The 25,725-nt window shown below is 49.7% G+C and overlaps 1 protein-coding gene across 9 annotated transcripts in view; it reads right to left on the bottom strand.

The window, feature by feature from the left end:
* Nucleotides 1-586: 586 nt before the first annotated feature.
* The window catches only part of IL4R (interleukin 4 receptor), a 47,891-nt gene continuing 22,752 nt past the window's right edge, over nucleotides 587-25,725 (bottom strand). For 3 of the 9 annotated variants that reach the window (XM_049903051.1, XM_049903053.1, XM_049903054.1), the window contains exons 2-11: nucleotides 24,448-24,560; nucleotides 24,163-24,253; nucleotides 20,701-20,854; nucleotides 19,045-19,196; nucleotides 17,715-17,866; nucleotides 12,740-12,896; nucleotides 8,485-8,584; nucleotides 6,303-6,381; nucleotides 4,167-4,216; nucleotides 587-3,207 (exon numbers count right to left, since the gene is read on the bottom strand). In XM_049903051.1, the coding sequence (XP_049759008.1) occupies nucleotides 1,638-3,207; nucleotides 4,167-4,216; nucleotides 6,303-6,381; nucleotides 8,485-8,584; nucleotides 12,740-12,896; nucleotides 17,715-17,866; nucleotides 19,045-19,196; nucleotides 20,701-20,854; nucleotides 24,163-24,232 (2,484 nt within the window). In that variant the 5' untranslated portion in view covers nucleotides 24,233-24,253; nucleotides 24,448-24,560 and the 3' untranslated portion in view covers nucleotides 587-1,637. The remainder of the gene's footprint in view (nucleotides 3,208-4,166; nucleotides 4,217-6,302; nucleotides 6,382-8,484; nucleotides 8,585-12,739; nucleotides 12,897-17,714; nucleotides 17,867-19,044; nucleotides 19,197-20,700; nucleotides 20,855-24,162; nucleotides 24,254-24,447; nucleotides 24,561-25,725) is intronic. The other 6 variants (XM_049903050.1, XM_049903055.1, XM_049903052.1 and 3 more) reach the window with 4 other exon arrangements.

The raw sequence follows: 25,725 nt of genomic DNA, 5'->3' as shown, positions 1-25,725 counted from the left end.
CCTTCATTTCCCTGTCTCATTTCTCTGCTCCCCTTCCAGGTCTTCCTGGGATCACCTCCGAAATCAACAAATTGCACTGGGACCCTAGCTGTGTGACTCTAAGCTAATTCTCAACCTCTCTGAGCTGGTTTTTTCATCTGTACAACTGGAATAATAAATGAACCTGATTCCTGGAGCTGCTGGGAGGCATAAATGACATAGCGGATGTGTAGCATTTAGCATGTTTCTTGGCTCTAAATTGTTATTTTTACAGTAAATTATATTTGTTTATAAAGAGCTCTCACTTGGAGGCAAAAAGTCCAAGTTCAGGCTCTGTCATTCACCCTGTGACCTTGGCAAGTCCCTTTCCCTCTGTAGAGCTACATTTTCCCATCCGTAAACCACATGTGTAGGGGGGGCGGGGGTGGTGGCTTGGTCTGGGGAAATCCAGACAGCAAGTTACTTCACCTCTTGCATCTCCATTCCTCAAAGGGTTGATGTGAGGATGAAATGAGTCAGTAGACTGTAAAGTACTATGTTTGCTTAATAAATGAAAACAAAGAGGTCAAGAGCCTTTAATTACTGCAAAGCCCTGCCCCCTCCCACCCACCCTCTTCAGGTGATAAAACAATCTTTCAGACTCACACAAACGCTGCTCAAAGCAAGGTCCCCGCCATCCCTAGCCCAAGTCTGGGCCAATGCGCAGGCTGCGGGGTGCCTGCCCTCTGCATGGCCCAGGGGAGCAGTGTCACAGACGGGAACCACTCCCTTTTGGTCTCAAGGTCGTAGGGCACATTTTTTCCTGGAGACTCCATGCTTAACAGGAGAATTGGCCTGACGGATGTGTCTGGGAGCCTGATGCATACTATGTGGCTTTGGTAATCAAAATTTTCCGCATTCTTCTGCCACCAGTGCAGCCCTGGTGGTGCAGTGGTTAAGAGCTCAGGCTGCTAACCAGAAGGTCGGCAGTTAGAATCCACCAGCCGCTCCTTAGAAACCCTGGGGGACAGTTCTACCCTGTCCTGTAGGTTGATATGAGTTAGAATCGACTCAAACGCAACGGGGTTTTCTGTTGCCTCCACTTGACTGAGCATCGCTCCGAGAGCCGGGATTCTGTCTCCAGCGTCCACCCAGTGAAGCTCTGTTGAATGAATGGTCACCTCTGGGCAGTGATGACCCTCCCTGGACCTCAATTTCCCATCTATTTCCCAACGTCTCCTTGTTTGGCTTTGTTAATTTCTAGACTCCGCTTCCAATGCAGTGAGATGTGGCAGCAAATCCCAGGACAGGGTGAGACATGGAGACAGAGTGGAGTCATGTACGGAGCGTGTTGAGTGGGCAGGTCAAAGGCCCACAGCTGGGGAAGCCAAGGAAGGCCTCAGTGGTTCGCTCACAAGTCACGGTACCTAGGGGCCTCATGAGGGAAGTTAAGCCCTGTAGTTGCCCGCTGTGGGGTCCAGCTGCCTGGTGCCCTCCACTGCGGGGGGGTGGCTGTGGGGCCTTGTGGCAAGCCCAGGCTCATGTTGGGTGAGGGTATAGTCTCCATAGTCTCCATGTCGGGGCAACTTCATACCAGAGTTCTCTGAGTCTTCCAGAAATCTGCCAGCCTGGCTGCCTTCCAGCCCTCATCTGGGGTCCTCAATGACAATGGCATACACCTAGGTCACCCTCATGCGTGATGGTTCCGTGGAGGCCATGGCCACCATTTTGGCAGGCTGGTCTGAGCTCTGAGCATTGCTGAGGAGAGGCTGGAAGGACAGTGAGGACTTGTTCTCCTCTGAGACACCCAAGGGAGCCAGGCATGCTGGAGAGAGATTGGCCTCTAGCTGAAGCTCACCTGGCAAGGGGTCTGGAGCCCTCAGGGGGCTCACCAAGGGTGAGGACCTATCTCCACAACAGCAGCCACAGCAGGGGCCGGCTACAGCGTGGGCCTCGCCATGCTCCTCCTGGCTGTGACACTGTTTCAGGTGGCCACACAGGTGGCAGGTGAGGGCTGAGTAGACAATGCCACTGCCCAGGTCGTCCCTGAGGGGGTCCATGGCCTGCTCTGTGGGGAGCAGGGGCTTCTGGCTGTCCTCTCCCTTCAGCACTGGCCCCAGACTGAGGTGCTCTGGGGAAGTGCTTGGGAAGAGTGAACCCTGTGGGGTGTGAGGGGGCTCCATGTCCAGTCCAAAGGTGAACTGGGGGACTGGGCCTGGGCCAGAGGCCTCAGGGCAGTCGGTAAGGAGGTTCTGGAAGGGCTTATAGCCCCCCTCCCCACTGCTGGCCTCAACCCCAGATATCCCCAGGCAGGCAGTACTGTTGGCAAGCAGGCTTGAGAAGGCCTTGTACCCAGACTCTCCGGGAGAGCTGAGGCCCACTGTCTGGCCATCCTGGGTGCTACCCTGCTTCATTGCACTCACAAACTCCCGATAGCCACTGATGGTGGCCGAGGCTGGGGCTTGGGCTGCCCCACTGGCAGGGGCTGAGGTGGGGGCTGGGACTGCCCCATGCTGGAGGACACTCCGGCGGAGAATCTGCTCCCAGGTCTCCAGCTCCGGCTGGAGCGAGGTGGGCTCCTCCAAGGGCTGGGAGGCACAGGGGGTCTGGGAGTCTGCTTCCCCTAGGCATGCAGCCAGCAGCGGGTCTGAGTCCAGCTCTCCAGAGCCTGGGGACTGGCTTAGGAAAGTGCTGAGGCTGCGGTACGTGGGGTTGTCTTCCATGACAGCAGGCAACTCTGTGGAAGCCAGGCTGGTCGACTCCGGCTCCCCGCCCTGCAGAGCTGCCTCCTTGGGCTCTGTACTTGGGAACTCCGCCCAGGGCATCTGAGTATTCCCGCTTCCTGACAGTGGAGAAAGCAACGACTCTCCCAAGCCCTGTGGGCTGAAGACCCCATCCTGGCCCCCGAGGAGGTCCAGGAACAGGCTCTCTGTCATCCGAGCCGCGATGCCCTCCCTGCCCTCCTGGAAGCTGACCCCACTGTTCTCTGGTGAAGGGCAGGAGCTCCCTTTATCTTCCTCCACTTCCTCCTCCTCGCCCTCCACCTGCGCCTCAAACAGCTCCACACACCGCACCACGTTGATGCTCTCTGGCCAGAGCACTGTCTTGCTGAGCTCTGCAGGGGACCGGGCCAACTTTCCAGGGCCCTGGGAAGGCCCATGTTTGGCAGCCTTGGGGGAATCCTCATCCTTTTCCTTGTTATGCTCCAGAAAACAGGGCAGGAGCTTGGTAAGACAAGTCTTCCAGCGTCTGCAAAAGCAAACGCAAGTTTGATCAGGGCTCAGTCTCTCCTCTTGGAAAACTCCTATCCACCCTTCAAAGCCCGGTTTGAAATCACTTATATTGACTTCTCTCTACTGCAGACATGCCTCTTGATTTTATAATCAATAATCTTATCAGTCTACCTTCACTACTAGCCTGGGAACTCCTTGAGGGCAGGGCCAGCATCTTACTTTGAGATTTCTAGAGCCCAGCACGTGACCTGGCACTTATTTCAAACTCAATCTATTAATAAAATAAGTCTTTATCAGGGATGATGATATTTCAAATACTTACCAACACCATAGCATAAGCAACGACCAATTAGAATAGACGTGGGGCCCCAGGGCTGGAGCAGGGTTCTGGAGCCCCCTACTGACTCAGGCAGAAGCTCGTTATTTACTGGACACCCTCAGGGAGGGGCAAGGGAGGCCAGGGGGTGGTGGGACACTGGAGGGTTTGGGACAGGGGCTATTTGCCAACCAGTATACAGTTGTGTCGGGAACCCTTGTGGCGTAGTGAAGTGCTATGGCTATTAACCAAAAGGTCGGCAGTTCAAATCCACCAGGTGCTCCTTGGAAACTCTATGGGGTGGTTCTACTCTGTCTTATAGGGTCTTGTAGGGTCACTATGAGTCAGAATCAACTCGACAGTAACGGTTTTTTTTGGTTTATGCTGGGTTGGGCACCCCCAAAGACCCTGACCTTCTCCCCAGGGGATTCAGCACGTGCCAGACCCACAAATGAAACAGGGGCCTCTGCCAGCAGCCAACCTACCCAGATGCCCCTCCTCTTCCCACCCTTCGCAGCCCAGTGTCCCAGGACAACTATCAGACACCAGGATCAGAAGGCAGATGTGGAGGCAGGGTGACCCAGCTCAAGATGGGCCCGCCACCCCACTTCCATCACCTCAGAACCCACTCAGGCTACAACCTAAGTTCATATACATACGGGCACTTGACTGGTTTCTGGCCTCGGGATGGCTTCCCCCAGAGTGACACCTAAAACAGAGAGACAGCCAGTGAAACGGAGCTGAGTGACCTCCAGCAGCGCTCAGGAAATGTTTGTGGTAGAGTGCAAGCCTTAGTGTTGACAGGTCTGAGCTCCAACCATTCACATAAGCTCTCTGAGCCTGGGTTTCCTGACTGGTAAAGTGGGGCTAACACAGCCCTCCTGGGGTGGGGGTGGGGAGCTCTGAGAATTAATGAGATTGCCCTAATATTAACAGGTATTGTGGCTGATGACAAAATGGCCACAATACTCTGCAGCTCTCCCCACCCCTTGAATCAGGCCTGGCCCTCTGACTTGCTTTAATCAACACAGTGAGGTAGAAGTGACAGTGGGCTAGCTCTGGGCCTAGGCCTCAAAAGGCCTTTGAGCTTGCCACCCGTGAGACTGAACCTGAGCTAGCCTGCTGAATGACGGATGAGGCCCACGGCGAGATCACCTCCACCTGAGCTAGCCTGTTGGCGGCCAAGGCCCAGGGCTCGGTCATCTCTACTGGAGCTACCCTGCTGGAGAACCAGCCTCAAGGCTTGGTCATCTCCACCTGAGCTAACCTGCTGGAGCGGAGGACCACAGCTCAGTCACTTCCTCCTGAGCTAGCCTGCTGGAGCCAAGGACCATGGCTCAGTCACCTCTACTACTCCAGCTGAGGGTCTACCAACTGCTAGACCTGTGAGTAAACCACTGGGGACAGGACAGTTAGGCAAGATCTGCCCAGAGCAGTCCAGAAACCCTGTCCCCTCCCCACACCCTGCTCTGCTCCCCCTCTCCCCAGCCCAGATCATAATCTGCCTGCTGAGCCCACCCAGACTTCCCCCACCCTGAGCCCAGCCCAGAATCCCCCACCCCCTGCTAAGCCCAGGCCAAATTGCCCACCTGCAGAAGCATGAGCTGAATAAATGACTGTTGTTTTAAACCTCTAAATTTTGGAGTGATCGTTACATGGCAAGACCTAACTGATCGATCAATGGCACGATATGCAGGGTCCTTTAACATGCACCTTGCGTGGATTCTCAGTGAATTCCAACACCTGCCTTCACATTTGAATCATGAGGAAAGCAGGCTCAGAGAAGTTAAGCAACTTGCTTAAGTCCACACTGCAGGTAAGTGGCAGAGGCAAGATTTTAAGTCAGCCCCACTGGACTCCAAGCCTGCTAGAGTCCCTAGAGAATAGAGGACACATGGCATTTCTGTTCTTGGCTGGACTTGCATCCCCCTCTTCTTCCTAGAGAACCCTGATGTTGCTTAAGCAAACCCCATCCACACATGGCCAGTGCCCTGGGGAAGCTGACCCCACCCCCAGCTCAGGGGTGGCCACCTGCTGTTCGTAAGGTATTCCCACCACAATGCTGGCTATTTTTGGAAAGCGCATATGACACAATTCAGGCCAGTGAGAATTGAGGAGATCCGCTGGTGCTTTGGAGCCCTGGGGGTGCAGTGGTTAAGAGCTCAGCTGCTAACCAAAAGGTCAGTGGTTCAAACCCACCAGCTGCTCCATGGGAGAAAGATGTAGCAGTCTGCTTCCATAAGGATTGCAGCCTTGGAAACTCTATGGGGCAGTTCTACTCTGTCCTATAGAGTCGCTATGAGTTGGAATTGACTAAATGGCAATGAGTTTGGGTTTGGTTTGGTCTGGAGGGAGGCTGTAATGCTTCAGAGAAGCTGGCACCTCTCAAAGTCTCTGGTGACCTGCTTTCCTCTCTTTCATCTTCTCCTGAGCTGGCCTCCTCCTCTGATATATCCCCACTCACTGCCCACCAGGCTCCAGCCTGTCCTATCCTGTTACTTCCTCAATAAACCACTTAACTGTGAGTATAGTTTGTGAGTTCTGAGTGGCCATTGCAATGGATTATTGAACCCAGAAGAGGAGTAGAGAGTGCCGTGGGAGGGACAGCTGGTGTCAGAAAAGACTGTGGGCACCTAACAACCACATTAAGCTGCTGAAACAACCTACCTGGAGATCTACCTAACTTTTCATTGCTAATATCAAAAGCCAATGAATGTCCTTAAGATCCCAGATGCTTTAAATCGTATTTCCTGATAGGCACAGTCAAAAGCATGCTCACCAACATACTCTCCTACCTGTGAGTCCTGGATGATGATAGCTATGAGGGGGCTGTGGGCTGGGTTGGGAATCTGGTCCCACCATTCTTTCTTAATCCTGAAAAACAAAAGGAAACGGAGTTGGTCTCCAAACCATTGATAGGTTGATGCTCTTCCCACAAAAATTATCGTAGTCGCTAAGACTTGTTCAGCACTAGACACTATGCTGATTGGTTGTGGGATGTAAATCCACTGAACTCTCATACTAATCCTATGAAATGGGTTCTACTGTTAACCCATTCTACAGATGAGGAGACTGAGGCGCAGAGAGGTGAAATGATAGCTGGTAGGTGGCAGAGCTGGGTACATGCCCCAGCATTCTGCTCCCCAGAATGGAGTTCCTGACGTGGCCACCTCTGTCCCCAGTGGGAACGAAGCCCCAAATCCTACAGTCAGCCCCAAGGAATTAGGGGCAACTCAAGCTGCAGAGAAAGAATTCTCGGTTTCCGCATCACCAATGCCCTCTCTGGAGCAGAGGGTAAGGTACCAGGGTGAGGCCTGGAGTGGCCTGGGAAGCTGAGAAGACCCTTAGAGAAACAGCCTGGAGCCTCCAAGCATCAGTGCTGGGAGGGAAGACCCTCCTTCCGCCTTTGGGTTAGCTTCCGTCCACTTCATCCGGTCTTTCAGTACGTGTTTATGAGCACCTACTATGTTCCACTCACTGTGCCAGGCCCTGGGAACATAACAGTGAGCATTCTAGATGGGGAGACAGACAATAAACAGATACAGAAAGAATGATGTGACATCATTCATTCCTGGCGATAAGGGCCATGAATAAAAACAAAGATAAGGGGCAGTGAGCTTATGTCAATGAGGAGGAACAGTTCAGAAAAGGAAGGTGAGAATGGCTGTACAGCTTAAAGAATGTAATCCATGTCACTGAATTGTACATGTAGAAACTGTGGAATTGCTGTATGTTCTGCTGTGTATATTCTCAACAACAACAGATAAAAGAAAGTATTTTAAAAAATAAACTAAAGATGGGGGGTAGAGAGGAATGGGGAGCAACGAGGAATGCCTTCTGAGCAGCGAATGAATGTGGTAATGGAGTAAACCACAGCGACGCATGGAGAAAAAGCTTTCCAGGCAGGGATACAGCAAGTGCAAAGGCCCTGAGGTGAGAACTTGCTAGATGTGTGCAAAGAACAGCAAGGAGGCTGGAGTGCTGGGACACAGCAGGTGACAGGTGGTGGAGAGTCAGCCCCTTACAACCGATGAATTATGTCCTCCCCACTGCTCTCAGTCTGCAAGGCAAACACTGGGATATCACCGTTCCCATTTCAGAGGAGGATCCCAAGGCTCAGAGAGCCTCAGCAGCTTGACAGACACACTGCTGCCAGGCGTCAAGGCCAGGATTCAGATGCAAGTCCCCTGACTCCATCAGGACAATCGTCAAGGACTCCTATCTCCTGCCCCCAAGTCCTCGCTTCTGCCTGGACCACTCCTGAGGTACCCAGGGGGATAAGGGGACACAGGATAACTCCAGCTCCTTTTTGTCAAAGGCAGGTCTTTCCCAGGTCTCCCCTGGCCACTACTTCTCTCCAGTCAAGTCTCTGCTCAAATATCCCTCCTCAGAGATGCCTGCTCTGGCTCCCCATCCAAAACAAAACTAAAAGCCAAACCTGCTGCCGAATGGCCGATTCCGACTCCTAGTAAACCCAATAGGGCAGAGTAAACTGCCCCATAGGGTTTCCAAGGCTCTAAATCTTTACAGAAGCAGGCTGCCACATCTTTCTTCCACGAAGCAGCTGGCGGGTTCGAACTACCAACCGTCTAGTTAGCAGCCGAGTGTTTAACCACCGCACCAACAGGGCTCCTCCTATCTAAAATAGTGCCCCCAAAACATCTCTCCCCTTCCCCTGTATACCTCCTTCAAAACTTGGATAGTTACAGAAAACCGCCTTAGTTACTTGTTCACCGGGCATCTTCTGTCTCCCCACTAGGAGCCAGGGTCTTGTTCTCAGCTCTAGCCCCAATGTCTTGTGCATAGTAGGTGCCCAATAAATCTTTACTGCTGAATGAAAGGACCACGAGCTAATGGATTAGAGAAAGAATTTCTTCTTGGAGCCAGCGGGGAGAACAGCCCTTCCCTCCCACCCCCCCACTTCCACCTGAGAGGGGCAGCTCAGCGGCCCCCATGCTGAAGCCCACCAGGACTCACTTGATGATGATGAAGTAGGAGGACAGACAGGTGGCCAGGATGACGATGCAGGAGATACTGATGCCAAGCGGAAGGCGCTGCACCAGGGGCTTCTCATAGTCTGGAAGCAAGGGGGAAGTATGAGCACTACACTCTGCAACTGCCTAGTCTCAGCTTCCTGGACTACAGACCCTCGGTGATCCCACCAACCCGCCCTCCCACCGCATCTTCTTCTCCCGCCCTCCTGCTCACACTGCTCTCCTGGCTGTCCCCCAACCCTGCAGAGCTCAGCGCCATCTCAGGGCCTTGGACTTGCTGGGCTTTCCCCCCTGAAGCATGGAGGGAAGTTCAGCTCACAGACCTGGAGCCCGACTTCATGAGTTCAAAGCCTGATTCTGTCATATCCTTGCTGGGTGACCTACAAGTCCTGTGATGGACTGAAGTGTGATCTCCCAAAACATGTGTTGGAATCCTAACCAACATCCCTATACTTGTGCATGTAATCCCATTGGGGAATAGGGTTTTCTTTGTTAGGTTAATGAGGCCATATCAGCGCAGGGTGTGTCCTACACTAATCACTTGTGAGTTAGAAAAAAAAAAAAAAAAAGCAGATTAGAACAGAAGGGGACACAGAAGGATAAGAGGGATAACTGCCACATGAAGATCGCCATGGAGCCAAGGAACACCGGAGGGGGCTACAGAGGATAAAAGAGGCAAAGATCTTTCCGCAGAGCCAACAGAGAGTCTTCCCCTATAGCTGGTGCCCTGAATTTGGACTTCTAGCCTCCTGCTGTTGTTGTTAGGTGCCATTGAGTCGGTTCTGACTCACAGGGACCCTATGCACAACAGAACGAAACACTGCCCAGTCCCGTGCCATCCTTACAATCGTCGTTATGCTTCAGCTCATTGTTACAGCCACTGTGTCAATCAACCTCATGGAGGGTCTTCCTCTTTTCCGCTGACCCTGTACTTTCCCAAGCATGATGTCCTTCTCCAGGGACTGATCCCTCCTGACAACATGTCCAAAGTATGTAAGACACAGCCTCGTCATCCTTGCTTCTAAGGATCATTCTGGTTGTACCTCTTCTAAGTCAGATTTGTTCGTTCTTTTGGCAGTCCATGGTATATTCAATATTCTTCGCCAACACCAGAATTCAAAGGCGTCGACTCTTCTTCGGTCTTTCTTATTCATTGTCCAGCTTTCACATGCATATGATGCGATTGAAAATACTATGGCTTGGGTCAGGCGCACCTTAGTCTTCAAGGTGACATCTTTGCTCTTCAACACTTTAAGGAGGTCCTTTGCAACAGATTTACCCAATGCAATGCTTCTTTTGATTTCTTGACTGCTGCTTCCATGGCTGTTGATTGTGGATCCAAGTAAAATGAAATCCTTGACAACTTCAATCTTTTCTCCGTTTATCATGATGTTGCTCATTGGTCCAGTTGTGAGGTCTAGCCTCCTACACTGTGAGAATTCCCCCACCTCTCTGTGACTCAGTTTCTCATCTGTACAGTGGGTTAATAGCAGTGGTTCTCTCACAGGATGGTGGGAAGATTACATGATTTAATAGGCAATGCACTCAGAACACTGCCCTCATGTTCCGTAGGCATCCGCTGTGATCATTTTTCCGTGGCTGGCTCCTTCTTCAAGTTCACTTCATTGTCGCCTGCTTCAAGATGTTGTCTCTGATTCCCTCTGTTGCCCACTTCCATCACTCCCTCCTCTTACCCTGATTTATTTTCTCCCTAGCGCTTGCTGTCTTCTAGATCTGACTTCTTTGTTTACTTGTTTCTTTTCTATCTCCCCCGCCCCAAAAATGTCAGCTCCACAAGGGTGAGGCGTTTTGTCTGTTTTATTCTCTATTGGCTCCCCGGTGTCTAGCGCAGGGCCAGGCACACAGTAGGAACTCAATATTAGCAGTTGTTGGAATAATTAATGAGTGTTCACCACATCGTACCTGTTCACTGTATCACCTTCCCTTTCTCCAGATCAATGGTAGAATTCAACCAATTTGAGAAAACTTTCCCAAGTACCTACTGTGTGCCTGACCCTGTTCTGGCCATTAGAGCTATCGACACAGAGAAGATACTGCCTTAAGGAGCTCACAGCCCTTAAGTGGGAGACAGGTCAACAGACATCCATAGTACAAGATAAGCAATGCTGAGAGGGACAAGTGGCAAGGTGGGTCAGGGTAACTGCCAACCCCACTGTGCCCAGCACTTTAAAGGTTCCTTCTTTCATTGAATTTTCATAACAGCCTTACTCCTCCCCATTGTACAGACAATGACTGAGGCAGCCTACCCTACCCAACAGCCATTTCCCCTTCTTTTTTCTTAGGCAGCAATGTGCCCACACTGAGGCTTGGGCCGATCATGATTCTCATTTCTTTTCCAGACATTTGAGTTCCCAACTTCCCTTGCAGTTAAGAGAGGTCATGTGAAGAGTGCTTGCCAATAAGAAGGGAAGTCTGCTAGGGAAGCTTCCAGAAAGACTTATACTTCCAGATAGAAGAGAGAGATACATGAGGTATACCCCCTCATGGCAGCTGTCTTAGTCATCTAGTGCTGCTATAACAGTAATACCACAATGGATGGCTTTAACAAACAGAAGTTTATTATCTCACGGTCTAGTAGCCTAGAAGTCTGAATTCAGGGCACCAGTTCCAGGGGAAGGCTTTCTCTCTCTGTCGGCTCCAGGGGAAGGTCCTTGTCATCAATCTTCCCCTGGTCCAGGTGCTTCTCTGCATGGAACCTGGGGTTCAGAGGATGCATTCTGCTCCCGGCGCTGCTTTTTTTGCGGTATGAGGTCCCCCGTCTCTCTGCATGGCTTCTCTCTTTTATATCTCAAAAGAGATTGGCTTAAGTTGTAGATTAATCTTGTAGATTGAGTCTACATAACTGCTGCTTATCCCATCTCACTAACATTATAGAGATAGAATTTATAACATGTAGGAAAATCACATCAGATGACAAAACAGTGGACAATCACACAATACTGGGAATCATGACCCAGACAAGTTGACAGATATTTTGGGGGGACACAATTCAATCCATGACAGCAGACTTTCCTTTCCTTCCTGCTTTGGGCCCTAGTGTGTGAGGGTATATGTAGCAGCAGACTTGGGGCCATGCCAAGGACAGCAGCGGGGAAGAAGGATGACACTGCTGAGCTGGGATGGGCCCGGGGAAGATTCACTTGTAAGACTTCATATTATGTGATATAATTCAATATTCCTATTATAAATGCCATGTGTTGCAAAGTTATAAACAGTTCTTTCTGGAATGTAGCTGTCAAGTCAAGGACTACATTTCCCAGCATCCCTTGCAGCTATGTGTGGCGATGTGACCAGTTTTCACCAATAGAACTTGTATCACTTCCAGGCTAAAGCTTTAAGAAGTAGGTGTGGTCTCTAGGCTTTCTTTCCCTTTTGGCTGGCTGGATGCAGATAATGGGAGGCCCTAGAGCAGGGATTCTTAACTTTGGGTCCACAAACCACCAACAAGGTCATAGATAGAATTCCAGGGCCTGGGAACTTCGATGGGAAAGAAATGACATCTTTAATTTCACTAACCTCTAACTGACATTCAGCATTTTCTTCCATTAGGAATGTAGGGGGCAAACCACATTAATGGCAGCATCAGTGACTGTCACCAATAGACATCACAGCTATCTTCACATCACATCAGAGTCACAGACATCATTTATGCTCATCTACTTTGAAATTAAGTATTTATAAGATCTACCACTAGATCTTGTTATTTAACGTGTTAACAATGACGCACGTCTATTCCTAGATAACAAATGTGTTTAAGAATATTACATAACTGCATTCCAAAACAATTAGTTTCCTCTGTAATCCTGTGTATTTTATTTTATGCATTTAAAAACATTATTCTGAGGTGGGGTTCATAGGCTTCACCAGCCTGTCAAAGGGGTCCATGACACAAAAATGTTAAAAACCTTTGCCCTAGTGGATGATGGAGCCTCAAAGATGGATGGAACTCCAGTCACCAAATCACCACAGGGAGGAAAGCCAAGAAATACTCAAGCAAGAAATATATTTTTATTGTGTTAAGCCACTGAAATTGTGGGCTTATTTGTTACCATGGCCTAGTCTACCCACCCTAATACACCACATCAGTCAGTAATTCTGTTATTTGACCTTAGAGGCAGCCCATGAAATGGATACCGGAGGCTCCGCCAGGGGGAGGATCTGGCCACAGACTAAAAGGGTGGGGCTGCGATTCTATGCTCAGGGCTCCTGATACTCACAGTTGTACCATGTGTTGCTGCGGCTCCACTCACTCCAGGTACTGTTATACTCCTGAGACTGGGCCTTCACTGATGCCCTATAGAAGACTCCAGACTTTAGGGAACTGGCTGGCAGGTAAAGGAAGGGTTCCTTATAGATCACCTCTTGGACTACGAACTGGTAGAGGAAAGGGAGACGTTAGTACACCAGCTAAGGGAGGGGGCATCAGCTTTCGCCCTGGCTGCTGTCCTTAGCTGACCCCACAATGTTTAAGAGACACCATTCTGGACATACAGTTGTTTCCCTAACTTGAGTCTTTGCTTGCCACCTCCACAACAGTGATCAGAGTAGAGTGAAGCAGTCAGGGTATCAGCCCTCACTCCGGCTCCCCCACCAATTACCCATATTACATCACTCTGGCAAGTTGATTAAGCTTTCTGAATTTTAATTTTCTCATCTGTAAAATAACAATAAGAAAAGTTCCTACATCTGCTTTCTGGCTGTGTGACCTTAGGCAAGTGCCACAACCTCTCTGGGCCTTAATGTCCTCTTCTGCAAAATGGGAATAATAAAGGTGGCTACCTCTCATTAACCCATTAAATAAATAAATAAACCCATTTAATAAAGCCACCTTTATTGAATGGCTTAATAGCAGGGAAGCACTTAGAACAGCACCTGGCACATAGGAAGCACCAGTATGATCTTTCTGAAGCGCAGAGAGGGCCAACCCGTCCCTCTTGATCTTTCCTGGGCTCTCTAGCACCAAGGCCAAGGCCAAAGTCATTGACCTGGACTCTAAGGCCCCGCCCAACTAGCCTCACCTGGCATGTGACTGCCCAGATCTAGTGTTAAGTGAAAGGGTAAGACTCAGAATAGTATGTGTCGTCTGCTACCTTTTATGTTGAAAAGAAGAAAAGGGGAAGGCATAGTGATAGAGGGTGACAGATTCTAAGATGGTCCCATGATCGCCGCCTTGTATCATGCCCTCTAGGTGTAGTCAGGACCTGTAGCTTGTCTCTAACTAGGAGAATATAGCAAAGGTGATGAGTATATGGATTACAAGTGTGTGATTATATCATATCAGACTACAGTGTACATCTTGTTAGGAGACCCCTTCTCCCCTGCTGGCCTTGAGAAGGCCACATGGCAAGGAACTGAAGAGGACCTCTGGCCAATGGCCAGCAAGAAGCTGAGGCTCGCTGTCCAACAAGCCACCGGGAACTGGATCCTGTCAATGACCACGTGAGCTTGGAAGTAGGTCCTTCCCCGGGACAGCCTCAGATGAGACCGCAGCCCCAGCTGACACCTTGATTACAGCCTCCGAAGCCCTAAAGCAGAGGACCCAGGGATGCCAGGCCCAGACTCCTGGCCCACAGACACCGTGAGATAATAAATGTGTGCCGTTTAAAGCTGCTAAGCTTGTGCTGGTATTGTTATGCAGCAATAGAATGCTAACCTGCAGTGATGAACACACACATTCCCTAGTAGAGGCACAAACTCTTGGGAAAGGCATGCATGCCCCCATGCCCTCTGCCTGCTGCATCCCTGCCTTCCTTTCCTCCTGGCAGGAGACAGGGAGCAGAAGTCAACCTCTGGGAAAGGGAATGGGAGGATGGGGCTGAGAGGGGAACATGTTTTCATTCTATGTCCTTTTGCACCATTTGCATTTTTTACTTCGTGTAAATACTACTTTTACAAAAAAAAGATTTTAAGTGAAAAATGAAATAAACACTATGTTCAGTATCGATTCTGAGAGCAAGTCAATGGCCTGAAGCCTCTGCCTGTAATGCCTCTACCTGAGAGATCCATTCCTTTGCTGGCTCTCTCCTCCACAGGCCTGGCAGCCCCTTCCCTGTTGGAAGAGTTGTTTGGGGAAACAGTCTGGTGCAAAGTGAGCCAAAACCAAAAAAAAAAAAAAAAAAAATCCATTGCCACCGAGTTATCCCGACTCATAGGAACCCTGTAGGACAGAGTAGAACTGCCCCACTGCATTTCCAAGGAATGGCTGGTGGATTCCAACACCCAACCTTTTGATGTAGCTCTTAACCCCTATGCCACCAGGGCTCTGCAAACTGAGCCAGGGGCTGGTTTTTCATGACAAAGAAGCAAAGCCCCCAGGAGGTTGCTAGAGAAAGTAGGGTGGGGCTGGGAGCTTTCCCATTACAGATGAGCTGAGACTGAGGGGGATCTGGGGGAGGGGAGGGAAAGGAGGACATTTCCCTCCCTTTCTATCTTTCTAAACACAAGCAAGCAAAAACCAACTGCTGGGTTTATTTCATGAAAGGAATCCTACACCCTGGAAAGCAGCAAGAAATTGGAGAATGTTTTACTAAGAAACAAAAGAGAAATGGGAGCTTTCAAGCAACTATTTGTGGTTTTGTAACAAACAGGCCCGTGCCTGGGGAGAAGAAACAGCACAGGCTCCAGAGCTAGACAGCTGGTTCAAATCCAAGCTTGGCCGCTTACAGCTGTGTGACCTTGGATAAACCTCAATTTCCTCATCTCTAAATGGAAGAGACAAATACCCTCTCTCCTGCAGGGTTTTCATAACAATTGGTGATGGCATACCTTGTGCTGGGCACATAGTGGGCATATAAGAAATGGTAACACTATTATCATGAACATGGCATTCACCGCCCAAAACAAACTTGTGCTCTCGTTTTCTGCTTTTTCACTGTGGGCACCTCCACGTTCCACAGTCCTAAGGTATCCACGAATGTCCACACCTCCACACGTTTGTTCACGCAGTTCCCCCTGCCTGGCGTACTGTCTCCTCCTTTCCCTATCCAGGAAACTCCTATGGGTTAGAGCGCCCCTTTATTTCCCAGGCCCAAAACTCCACAGGAAGTTCTAATATCTCTTCTTAGAATGTACTTGTCTGAGCCAGGGCTGTGTCCACAGTGCCATAACAGACACGGGTGGACACCCACCCAGCAGCACGCAGTCAGGGAGCCTCTGTCTCTAGAGGGTTAATCCTGCTGCTCTAAGCCAATTATGGTGATCCCATTTCCTTGCCTGTGACTGGTTAAAGAGAGCATGTGACCTGTTCTGGCCAATGACTAGTGAAGGGAAATCTTCAGGCTCAGCTGTCTGTGGGAAGATGGGGGTAGAAGTCTCAGCAGGCTCTGCCCCACCAACAGGAGAAGCTGGGCTTCATCTTGCTGCCTCGGACCTGGTACTGTGTGTCCCAGGGGCAGACTGCCATGCCCACTAAGCCATAGCCCAGGCATGCTGACCAGTTCTATCCCATGGCTAGAGTGGGGCCCCAGGTCCTACACCTGGCCAGTGTTTCAGCCAGGCCGGTCCTTTTTCCCCCTCTGCAGTTTCCTTTGGGGAATCCCCCTCCTCATTCTCAGTCCAGCTGATCCCATCTCCAGCTCCAGAGGTGGGCATGTGACTCGTCCCTGGCCAATCAGAGCCTCTGCCAGCACCCTCTCCTCCCCACAGCCAATGACTGGCTCAGAGACTGGCATGTGATCCAAGCCGGGCCCAGGGAACATCAGCCCCAAGACTTCTATTGAGACTGTCAGGAAAGACAGGTGTGAAGCTGCTAGGGGGCATATTTGCCACTGCCCAAGTGAAGAGACTGCCCCAAAATGACGCTAACACAAAATAAATCGTGGCCAAGAGTTGAATAGATTACTAAAACCTTATTTGTGCAACCGGATCCAGCCATGCCTGAAGGTAACTCAAGAAAGAAGATCTCACCCCCCCCTCCCCTGGAACCCATGCCCCTGAGTTCTCAGCAGGCCTGGCACAGACCCATGACCCAGGAAGGAGATTTGCTGACAACACAGAACCTGCCCCAGTCACTGGTTTCTGTGCACCCCTGACCACACCATGAGCCCTTGCTATGTCACATATTTCATGCTGTCAACAGCCACATGGGGTGGGTACTCTTGTGATCTCCATGTTCCAGATGAGGAAACTGAGGCACAAAGAAGTTACATAACATGCCTAAGCTCATGTACCTGGCAGAGCAGGGAAGGAGCCCAGCTCTGTGGGACTCTGGGGTCCAAGGTCTTCTGATACTGTTCCCCTTGGGAATGTGAGGAAGGTGGGTTTGGCACTTGGAGGCAAAACCTGGATGGCAGGAAGTGACCTCCTTTCTCCTCCCCCACCTGCAACTAAGAGAGGTGGGACCAAGCCATCCATTGTGTATTGCCTCTGCTGTTATTTACTTAATAACCCCCCCCCAAAAAAAATCCAAACCCATTGCTGTTAAGTCAATTCCAACTCATAGTGATCCTGTAGGACAGAGCAGAACTGCCCCATAGAGTATACAAGGAGTGGGTGGTGGATTCGAACTGCCGACCTTTTGGTTAGCAGCCATGTTCTTAACCACTAAGCCACCAGGACTCCCTTAAATCTATTCCCCCCTTTTTAAAAAACTTCAATACATTTATTTTCAAAGGAACCATACTATCACTACTGTGAATGGGAAACAAGTATCACACGCCACGAATATCACATAAAAGTAAACACAATGGAAAGCAAGCAACATCACTGGCCGAAACTGTTTTCTCCAGGAAGGTTCTGTGCCTGCGGCCCCTTCTCTCTTTGTTAAAAAGAGGGATTAGAAAGCCTATCCGCTTGAAGAGACTTCCTCCTTGACCACCTAGGACCATGAGGGAATTGACATGGAATACTGTCTTACTTTGTGGCTCAGGTGATTTAAGTGTGTAGTTCCATGTGTCCCAGGCTCTGGGAAACACAGATATGGTCCAAAGGCCCTCCTATAAAGGTGAGGAACAGTGAGCAGAAATAAGCTCCCTTTGTGTCACACTGAGAATTGGGGGCCCAGACAGGTTGAGGGACTTGACCCAGGTCACAGAGCATAGCCAGGTTAGGAGCCAGGTCTCTGGCGACAACAGCCCTGCAGCGGTCCAGGTGTCCTACGAAGCCCAGAGGCCTGTCCCGCACAAGCCTAAATTCCCACCTCCCCTCAAGGATTCCCAAGACGGTACAAAGAAACTCCCTGGCCCATCCACTCACATCCGAGGGGTCGTTTTCATTTGAGATGTTGACCAGGTAGGTGAGCTCCGAGTACAGGAGATCCGCAGGAGCGTATGGGTTGCCCCACCTCAGCAGCAACATGTCAGAGGCATTCTTGTGAACCGTGAGGTTTTCTGGGGCCCTGGGTTTGACTGTGGGAGAAGCATTGCCTGTGTGAGGTGCTTGGCCAGGCAATGGGAGGAGGCACAGCCCTGCCCAGGATCCAGCCTCACAGAACCCCAAGTCATTTAGATTTCAGTCAACAAGCACAGAGAGTTACAACCATAACACAGACTAGAATGTTGCTAAAATTGTTCATAGCACTTCAGTCAGTGTTTGTTATAAACTGTCTTACTACGGTAGATGCAAAAAGTACAAGCTAAAGACACCCAAACATTAGCTTTTTCACTTTCATCCTTCACATCTTTGGCCACATCTGGGTACTGTACGATTCTTTACTAAGTTTTTTGTTTGTTTGTTTTACTTTGATTGATTCGCCGTTTTAAACACATTTAGTTTTCTTTTTTTTTAAGGAATCATATCCATGAGACCATGAGTACAGAATATGCATTAAAATCAATACACAAATATAAAAGTTATTTTAAAGGTCATCCATGGGTCAATTTAAATAACCTTTCAACCACCAGCAGGTATGCCTAGACCCTTCAGGAAACGCTCATGGAGTGGTTAAGATTGTAAGTTCTGCAGAGGCCTGACTTTGAATATAGCTTCTGCTGCTCTCTAGCTGTGTGACCTTAGGCATGTTACCTGCCCTCTCTGAACTACAGTTTATTAAACTGTAAAATGGGAATACTAACTACCTTCTGGAAACTGAGGCTACGAAAGGCAATGTGAAAGCAACGAGTGGTATTTTAAACACTTGTCACTACACCCCAACAAGCTTATGGGGAGATCCAACAGGCTTCAAGTACCAGGATGAGCTCAGAATTCCATGGTCCAGACCATCCAAAGAAGCAGCAGATGACCAGTCAACAGAAGGTGGAAGGGATGTTCCCAGCTAACTGTTTGATCTCCAGCAAGCATGCCTTCAATCTGACATGCCTCATCTCAATACCCCTCCCTGGGCACTTAAATTCAGGGGGGTGAAGTATATGAGCTGAAAGAAGCCTGATCTATTGCTGAACCCAATCCCATCTTGCAGATGGGAGGACTGAGGCCCAGAAAAGGGCTGGAAGCCCATCACATCTGGGAAAATGTAGTTCCTGCTGCTTGGACTCCCTTCCCCACCTGCTGCCTGCCCCCCTTGTCCCAGAGCCCAGCCAGCTGTGGGAACACCTGCAGTCCCTGCCCCTAGCCCACTGCTACTCACCATGATGGCAGGGCTGGAAGATGTCTTTCCACAGCAGCTGCTGCCCAGCCCACAGTTTCAGGGTATAGACGTCCACGGAGTATATGATATCCACTATCATACTGCACACGCACACCGCACCGTCCTTGTTCTCAGGGACACATGTGCGGCTTCTGCACACACAACGTGCCTGTGTTAGGCTGGCCGTGACCCACAGTTGACCCCAGGACATGCCTCAAGGAACCACACACTCTCCCAGCTTCCTGATCACCCTGTTCTGGCGACTTGGGGGTGGTCAGTGTTTGGCGACATCAAACTATATGGTTGCCTTCCTTAGTGGTTCCAGCCCTCGTCACACTCACCATGGATGCTCCTATGCCCCTTGCTATAGGTCCTGGTCCCAGGACTGAGCTCTTCCCTGAAAGCCAGTAAAAGGGAAGAACCCTTGACATGGTTCTCTACTGAAACTATTTATAACAACATATGTGTGAGTCCCAGGGCACCTGTGTAGCAGTTTCTCCCAGTGTACAGTAGACCATGGCATGTCTTGGCATCTGCCCATAAACACCTGCCCTGTGTACCACAGTATGATCCTAATGGACCACCTCTGATAGCCAATCCCACATCTAGGCTAGGGGCTAGGCCAGGAGTCTGAAAACTTTCCTATAAAGGGCCAGAAAGTACATATTTTAGCTTTGAAAGACATATAGTCTCTGTTACAACTACACAACTCTGCCACTGTAGCACAAAGCAGCCATAGACAATACGTAAGCAAATGAGCATGGCTGTGTTTCAATAAAACTTAATTACAAAAACGGGTAGTGGGCTGAATTTGGCTCATGGGCCATGGTTTGCTGAACCCTGGTCTAGGCCAATGTAGCACACACAACAGCACAGCCCACCTAGCTCAGTATATCATGGAATACCACCTCTATCCGTGTACCCTGTCTACTGGGTGTGCTGTATACCCGTGTGCCCCATAACCATGTTTCTCGTGTACCCAATTACGTCATGGGCACCCCCTGCAACAGAACACCCTGTGTACCATAGACTATCCCAATGAAACACCTGGAACAATGTACCCCATTTTCCATGATCCATCAACTGTCACAGTGAACGCCACCTCTGTACCCCCAGAACAATGATCCAGCTCAGTGGTTCTCAAAGTGTGGTCCAGGGGTCCACTGAGTCAAACTTTTTTCATACTAAGATGCTATTTGCCTTTTTTACCCTCTTTCTCTCATGAGTGTATGGCGGAATTTTCCAGAAGCTATGTGATGTGCAATGATGTCATTGTTCTGATGGCTCATGGAATGTGGGCTTGTGTGTTCTTGTGATTTAAAATTCTCCAGTTTTAATTTCAAATAGGGTAAATATCGATAGATATAACTTACCTAAACAAAACTTTTTGGGTCCTTGCTAATTTTTAAGTGTGCAAAAGCATCCTGAGTCTAACTTGTTTGAGAACTGCTGGCCTAGTCCAATATTCCACCTGGAACCACATCCACTGACAGTGGCCTCTGAGCCCTTCCATACGCCCACCCCATGACACTCCATCTCTAACTCCCTATCCAATAAGCCACAGTGAACCCCATTTAGCATCACACCCTCCAGGCACCACCTGGACCAGGCCCCGTGGGGACCACCACCCAAATACCCAGCTCCAACACAGCTTACTCGAAGGTGTCGGGAATCTTCTGGAAGGACATCAGCTCGTAGGATAGGAGGAGCTCAGTGCTGCAGTTGACGGGACCCGCCATCTTCCACTCACAGGTGGAGGTGGTGACGAAGTCAGAGAAGCAGGTGGGCTCAGACAGGACCTTAACACTGCCTGGGGAGACACAAGAGAGCTCTGAGCAGCTGTGAACCAACAACCAAGGGGGACACACCACTGAGGCAAGTCAGAAACCAGTCCAAACTGGACCAAGGGGACAATCAAAAAAACAAGACCACAGGCCCAGGCAATGTCACATGCTAATTCCCACTGAACTGGGGCAAAAACCAGGGCTCCTAGAGTTTGGAAGCCAGCTAGCCTGTGGGGGGATTCCTGAAGCAGAAGAAATACCCCCGTAGTGCAGAAGCCATTCAAGAGGAGTGGAACCAAAGGCACCTTTATCTTACGCAAACTCAACTTCTTGCCCTTGGCCAAATTAAAGAAAAAGTATCTGTTTAAGGGGTGCTTTTCCACTACAGTGGGAGCCCTGGTGACATAGTGGTTAAGAGCTCGGCTACTAAACAAAGAGTCAGCAGTTCGCGTCTACCAGCTACTCCTTGGAAACCCTACAGGGCAGTTCTACTCTGTCTTATAGGGTCACTATGAGTCGGAGTCAAGTCGACGGCAGTGGGTTTTGGTTAACAACTAGAGCAAGCACCCGTCTTGGAGGAGTGTGGGTGAGGGAGGGCTGTTACCTATGCCAGCTTCCATACTTATTGGTTATCCTCCATTTGTCTCCCCTCCATCTGTTCTCCACCCTTCCCTGCCCTCTCTGTGCCCAGGAGGCTGACCCATGGTCTCATCACCTGACTCCCTTATCCTCTGCCTTCCAGTTGGTTTCACCTGGTGAGAGGGGAAGATGGAAAGGCAGGAGGAGAGATTGGGGCATTTCTTCTTTCAGCTCCCTCCCCAGCTAGTTGGGGCCAGAGCAGGGACTCAAACCAGCAGTCTGTATACTGGGTTTGTGGCGAGCCAAAGCGTCTGAAAGTCATGGCCCTCACTCTAGCCCGATGGGAGCGTCTTGCTCCCTTGGAGGACACACATCACAAAAACCAAAACCAAAACCAAACCCGCTGCCGTCACATGGATTCCGACTCATAGCGACCTGACAGAGTGGAACTGCCCTGTAGGGTTTCCAAGGCTGTAATCTCTTTGTGTGTGTGTGTGTGTGATTTAGGTGTGAAAGTTTACAGAGTAAATTAGTTTCCCATTCAAAAATTTATAGGTAAATTGTTTCGTGGCATTGGCTGCAATCGCGCATTGTATCCGCACTCTCCCCCTTTCCCTTTCCACCCCAGGTTCACCGTGTCCATTCGTCCAGTTTCCCTGTCTCCTTCACCTTCTTGTCTTTGTTCCTGAGCAGGTGTTACCCATTTGATCTCATAAACTTGATCTAACACACATTTCTCATGTGCATTACTGTTTGTTTTATAAACAAACAACAAAAAAAAACCAACCTGGTAGGTAATAAGAAACCCAGAGTTGAGCAGGCAGAGGGAGAGTGCTGACACATCATGGGGTTGTTAACCAATGTCTTAGAACAATGTGTGTACTAACTGTGTGATCAGAAACTAGTTTGTTCTGAAAACCTTCATCTAAAGTAAAATTAAAACAAAAAAACCCAAGCCCATTACCGTCGAGTCAGTTCCGACTCATAGCGACCCTACAGGACAGAGTAGAACTGCCCCATAGGGTTTCCAAGGAGCAACCGGTGGATTTGAATTACCAGTCTTTTGGTTAGCAGCCGAGCTGTTAACCACTGCACCACCAGCGCTCCTGTTTGTCTTATATAAAAAAAAAAAACCCTGTTGCCATCAAGTCGATTCTGACTCATAGAGACCCTTTAGGACAGAGTAGAACTGCCCCATAGAGTTTCCAAGGAGCGCCTGGTGGATTCAAACTGCCGACCTTTTGGTTAGTAGCCGTGGCTCTTAACCACTACCCAATCTGTGTTTGAAAGGTAAACTTCAGGAGTGGCTTCATTCCTGAGTTAGAAGGGTGTCGGGGGGAAGGCTATATAACCTTTACGGAAGCAGACTGCCACATCTTTGTCCTGCAGACTGGCTGGTGGGTTCGAACCACCAACGTTTTGGTTAGCAGCCGAGCACTTAAGCACTGCACCACCAAGGGCCTTCCCACCCATCACAGCTGACTTTAATCTGCATTGGTTCAATGGCTGAAGGGCTCATCATGGCAAGGCGAAATCTTAGATGTCTAATAAACACCTCGAACTTATCTCAGATCCAAAACAAACTCCTGATTTCCCCCCAAATGTCTGCTTGCACCCACAGCCTTCTGTATCTGCATCCTTCTCACTCAGGTCAGAAATCTTGGGGTCACCTTTATCACTTCTCTCTCTCACCCCAATTCCAACTCGTCTTCAAGTCTCCTTTCCAAGCAGGTCCAGAAGCCAGTCCCCTCTCACCTCCTCCACAATCCGAGCTGCAGTGTCCCCCTGCCTGGTTTACCACAGTGCCTCCTCCTTGGCTTCTCACCTCACCCAGTCCTGTTCTCCAAACAGCAGTCCAGGGGTTCTTTCCCCTCCTCGTGTTCACACTCCTCCACCCCACTGGCCTCCCTGCTGTTGCAGGAACATTCTGGGTATGCCTTTCTCACAAAGCCTCTGCCTAGAATGCTCCTCCCACAGGGAACCACCTAGAACACCATGGCTCCCTTGTATCTGCATGGCTCCTTCCCTCCCCCACTCAAGTCTCTGCTCAAATGCCACCTCAAGGAGGCCTTGCCAGACCATTGTGTTTTAAATTGTAATGCCGCCCACCCCACCCTCTGTTCCCAATCCTCCCAGTTACCAAGGAGTCTACTCTGACTCAGGGTGACCCATGTGTGACAGAGTAGAACTGTGCTCTATAAGTTTTCAATGGCTGATTTTTCGGAAGTAGATCACCAGGCCTTTTTTCGGAGGTGCCTCTGGGTGGACTTGAACCTCTAACCTTTCAGTTAGCGGCTGAGCATGCTAACCGTTTACACCACCCAGGGATTCCGGCAATGCTTCCTTAACTCTATTCTAAACAGTCTTTTATCCCTAGCACCCATCACCTTCTAATGGCCCTTAGAATTTACTTATCTTAGGACCCTCTATCATTGTCTGTGGAGCCCTAGTAGTGCAGTGGGTAAGAGCTCAGCTGCTAGCCAAAAGAAGGTCAGCAGTTCGAATCCACCAGCCGCTCCTTGGAAACCCTGTGGGCCAGTTCTACTCTGTCCTATAGGGTCACTATGAGTCAGAATCGATTCGATGGCAACGGGCTTGTTTTGGGGTTGGTCATTGTTTGTCTCATCCCACTGCAGTGTCATCTCCTCAAGGGCAGCCATCTTCATTTTGTTCAGTGACCTATCCCAAGTGCCTGGCCCATAGCTGGCAGTCAATAAACATTTGTTGAGTGAATGAGTGAGAGGTGGTGACTTACCAGAGCCTGCGGCCCACATCAGGATCAGGCAGCCCATGGGGAACATGAGCCCAGAGCAAAGCCACCCCATTGGGAGATCCTAAGGCACCTGCTACAAGAAAGAAAGCCTTGTGAGTGCCAGCCCAGTTCCCACTATGTCCACCATCCTGCGTGTAGCTCTCAGAGCTGACCCCGCCACCCAGGCCATCTATATCTGCACCAACAAAGAGCCCCTCCCTGTTCACCAGAGCGCTGTTTACAATCATGAAACACAACCCAGATCCCAGAGTGTGGAACATGGAATACCTGTCCCCAGAGATGCTTCTTGAAGAAAATCCCACGGACCACTATGTTTGAGGAATGCCCCAGACTTCTGGAAGTTCATAATGCACATTTGTATGTAAAGGTTCTGATAAGTCCTGCAATAAAGAAACTTATTTTTCCTCATTTAACCCAGTGATTACCATATTTATTCATACTCTCCCTTCATTACCCGCCCCCCCACCCCCCGCCTGAAAAAATCCAATTAATTCCCTGCAGGGTTTACAATTCCTTAAAATATATTTTGGAAATTCTGATCTAACTGTTCAGCCTTACCAGTTACCAATTGCTTGTAAGTTGATTCCAACTCATGGTGATCCCATGTGTGTCAGAGTAGAACTGTGCTCGATAGGGTTTTCAATGACTGATTTTTCAGAAGTAGTTGATGGCCAGGCCTTTCTTCTGAGGTACCTCTGTGTAGACTCGAACCTCTAACCTTTTAGTTAGCAACCAAGCACATTAACTGCACCACCCAGGGATGCTGTTCAGCCTTACAGAGCTGGTTATATAAATTATGGGCACAGTGGTTAAGAGCTCAGCTGCTAACCAAAAGGTCGGCGGCTTGAATCCACCAGCTGCTCCTTGGAAATCCTATGGGGTATTTCTACTCTGTCCTACATGGTTGCTATGGGTCAGAATCGACTCAACTGCGATGGGGTTTGGTTTTTTTATTCGGATCCACGTAATGAAGTATTAGACAATCACTAAACATGCTGCTGCGGAGTGTCTAAGACCGATCACATCAATGGCTCCAGTTCCTCACCCCTTCCTGTATCTATGTAACCACAATGCACCTACCACCACCCTGGACTCTAATATGCCCCTGGACTCTGGACTCAACTGTGTGACTTGCTTCAGCCAACAACAAAATATTAGCAACAATAATGCAAGCAGAGGCTTGAGAAAGTATTTTTTAGTTTTTGCTTGACCTTTTGCACCATGACCATCACCTTTGAGAACATGCCCAAGCTAGCCTGTTGGAGGAGGATAATAAGCAGAGCAGAGCCGAGGCACCACCATAGCCCCAGCTGAGGCACCAAGCAGCCAGCGTCTGGTCATGTGAATGAGCTCAAACAAGATCAGCAGAGCTGCTTAGCCGACCTGCAGCTGGGTACAAATGCATGCCTGAGCCCAGCCAAGATCAGCCAACCCCAGGTAAGCTGGGGCCTGCAAACTCAGGAGCTGCATCAACGTCTGTAGTCACATGCCACCGAGGTTTTGTGGTTGTTTGTTCCATAGCATTACTGTATTCCCCTCCAGTTA

Source organism: Elephas maximus, chromosome 12 (assembly GCF_024166365.1).
Source record: "Elephas maximus indicus isolate mEleMax1 chromosome 12, mEleMax1 primary haplotype, whole genome shotgun sequence".
Lineage (NCBI taxonomy): Eukaryota > Metazoa > Chordata > Mammalia > Proboscidea > Elephantidae > Elephas > Elephas maximus.
Note: the sequence above shows the minus strand (reverse complement) of the source record. Positions and strands in the feature narration are given on the sequence as shown.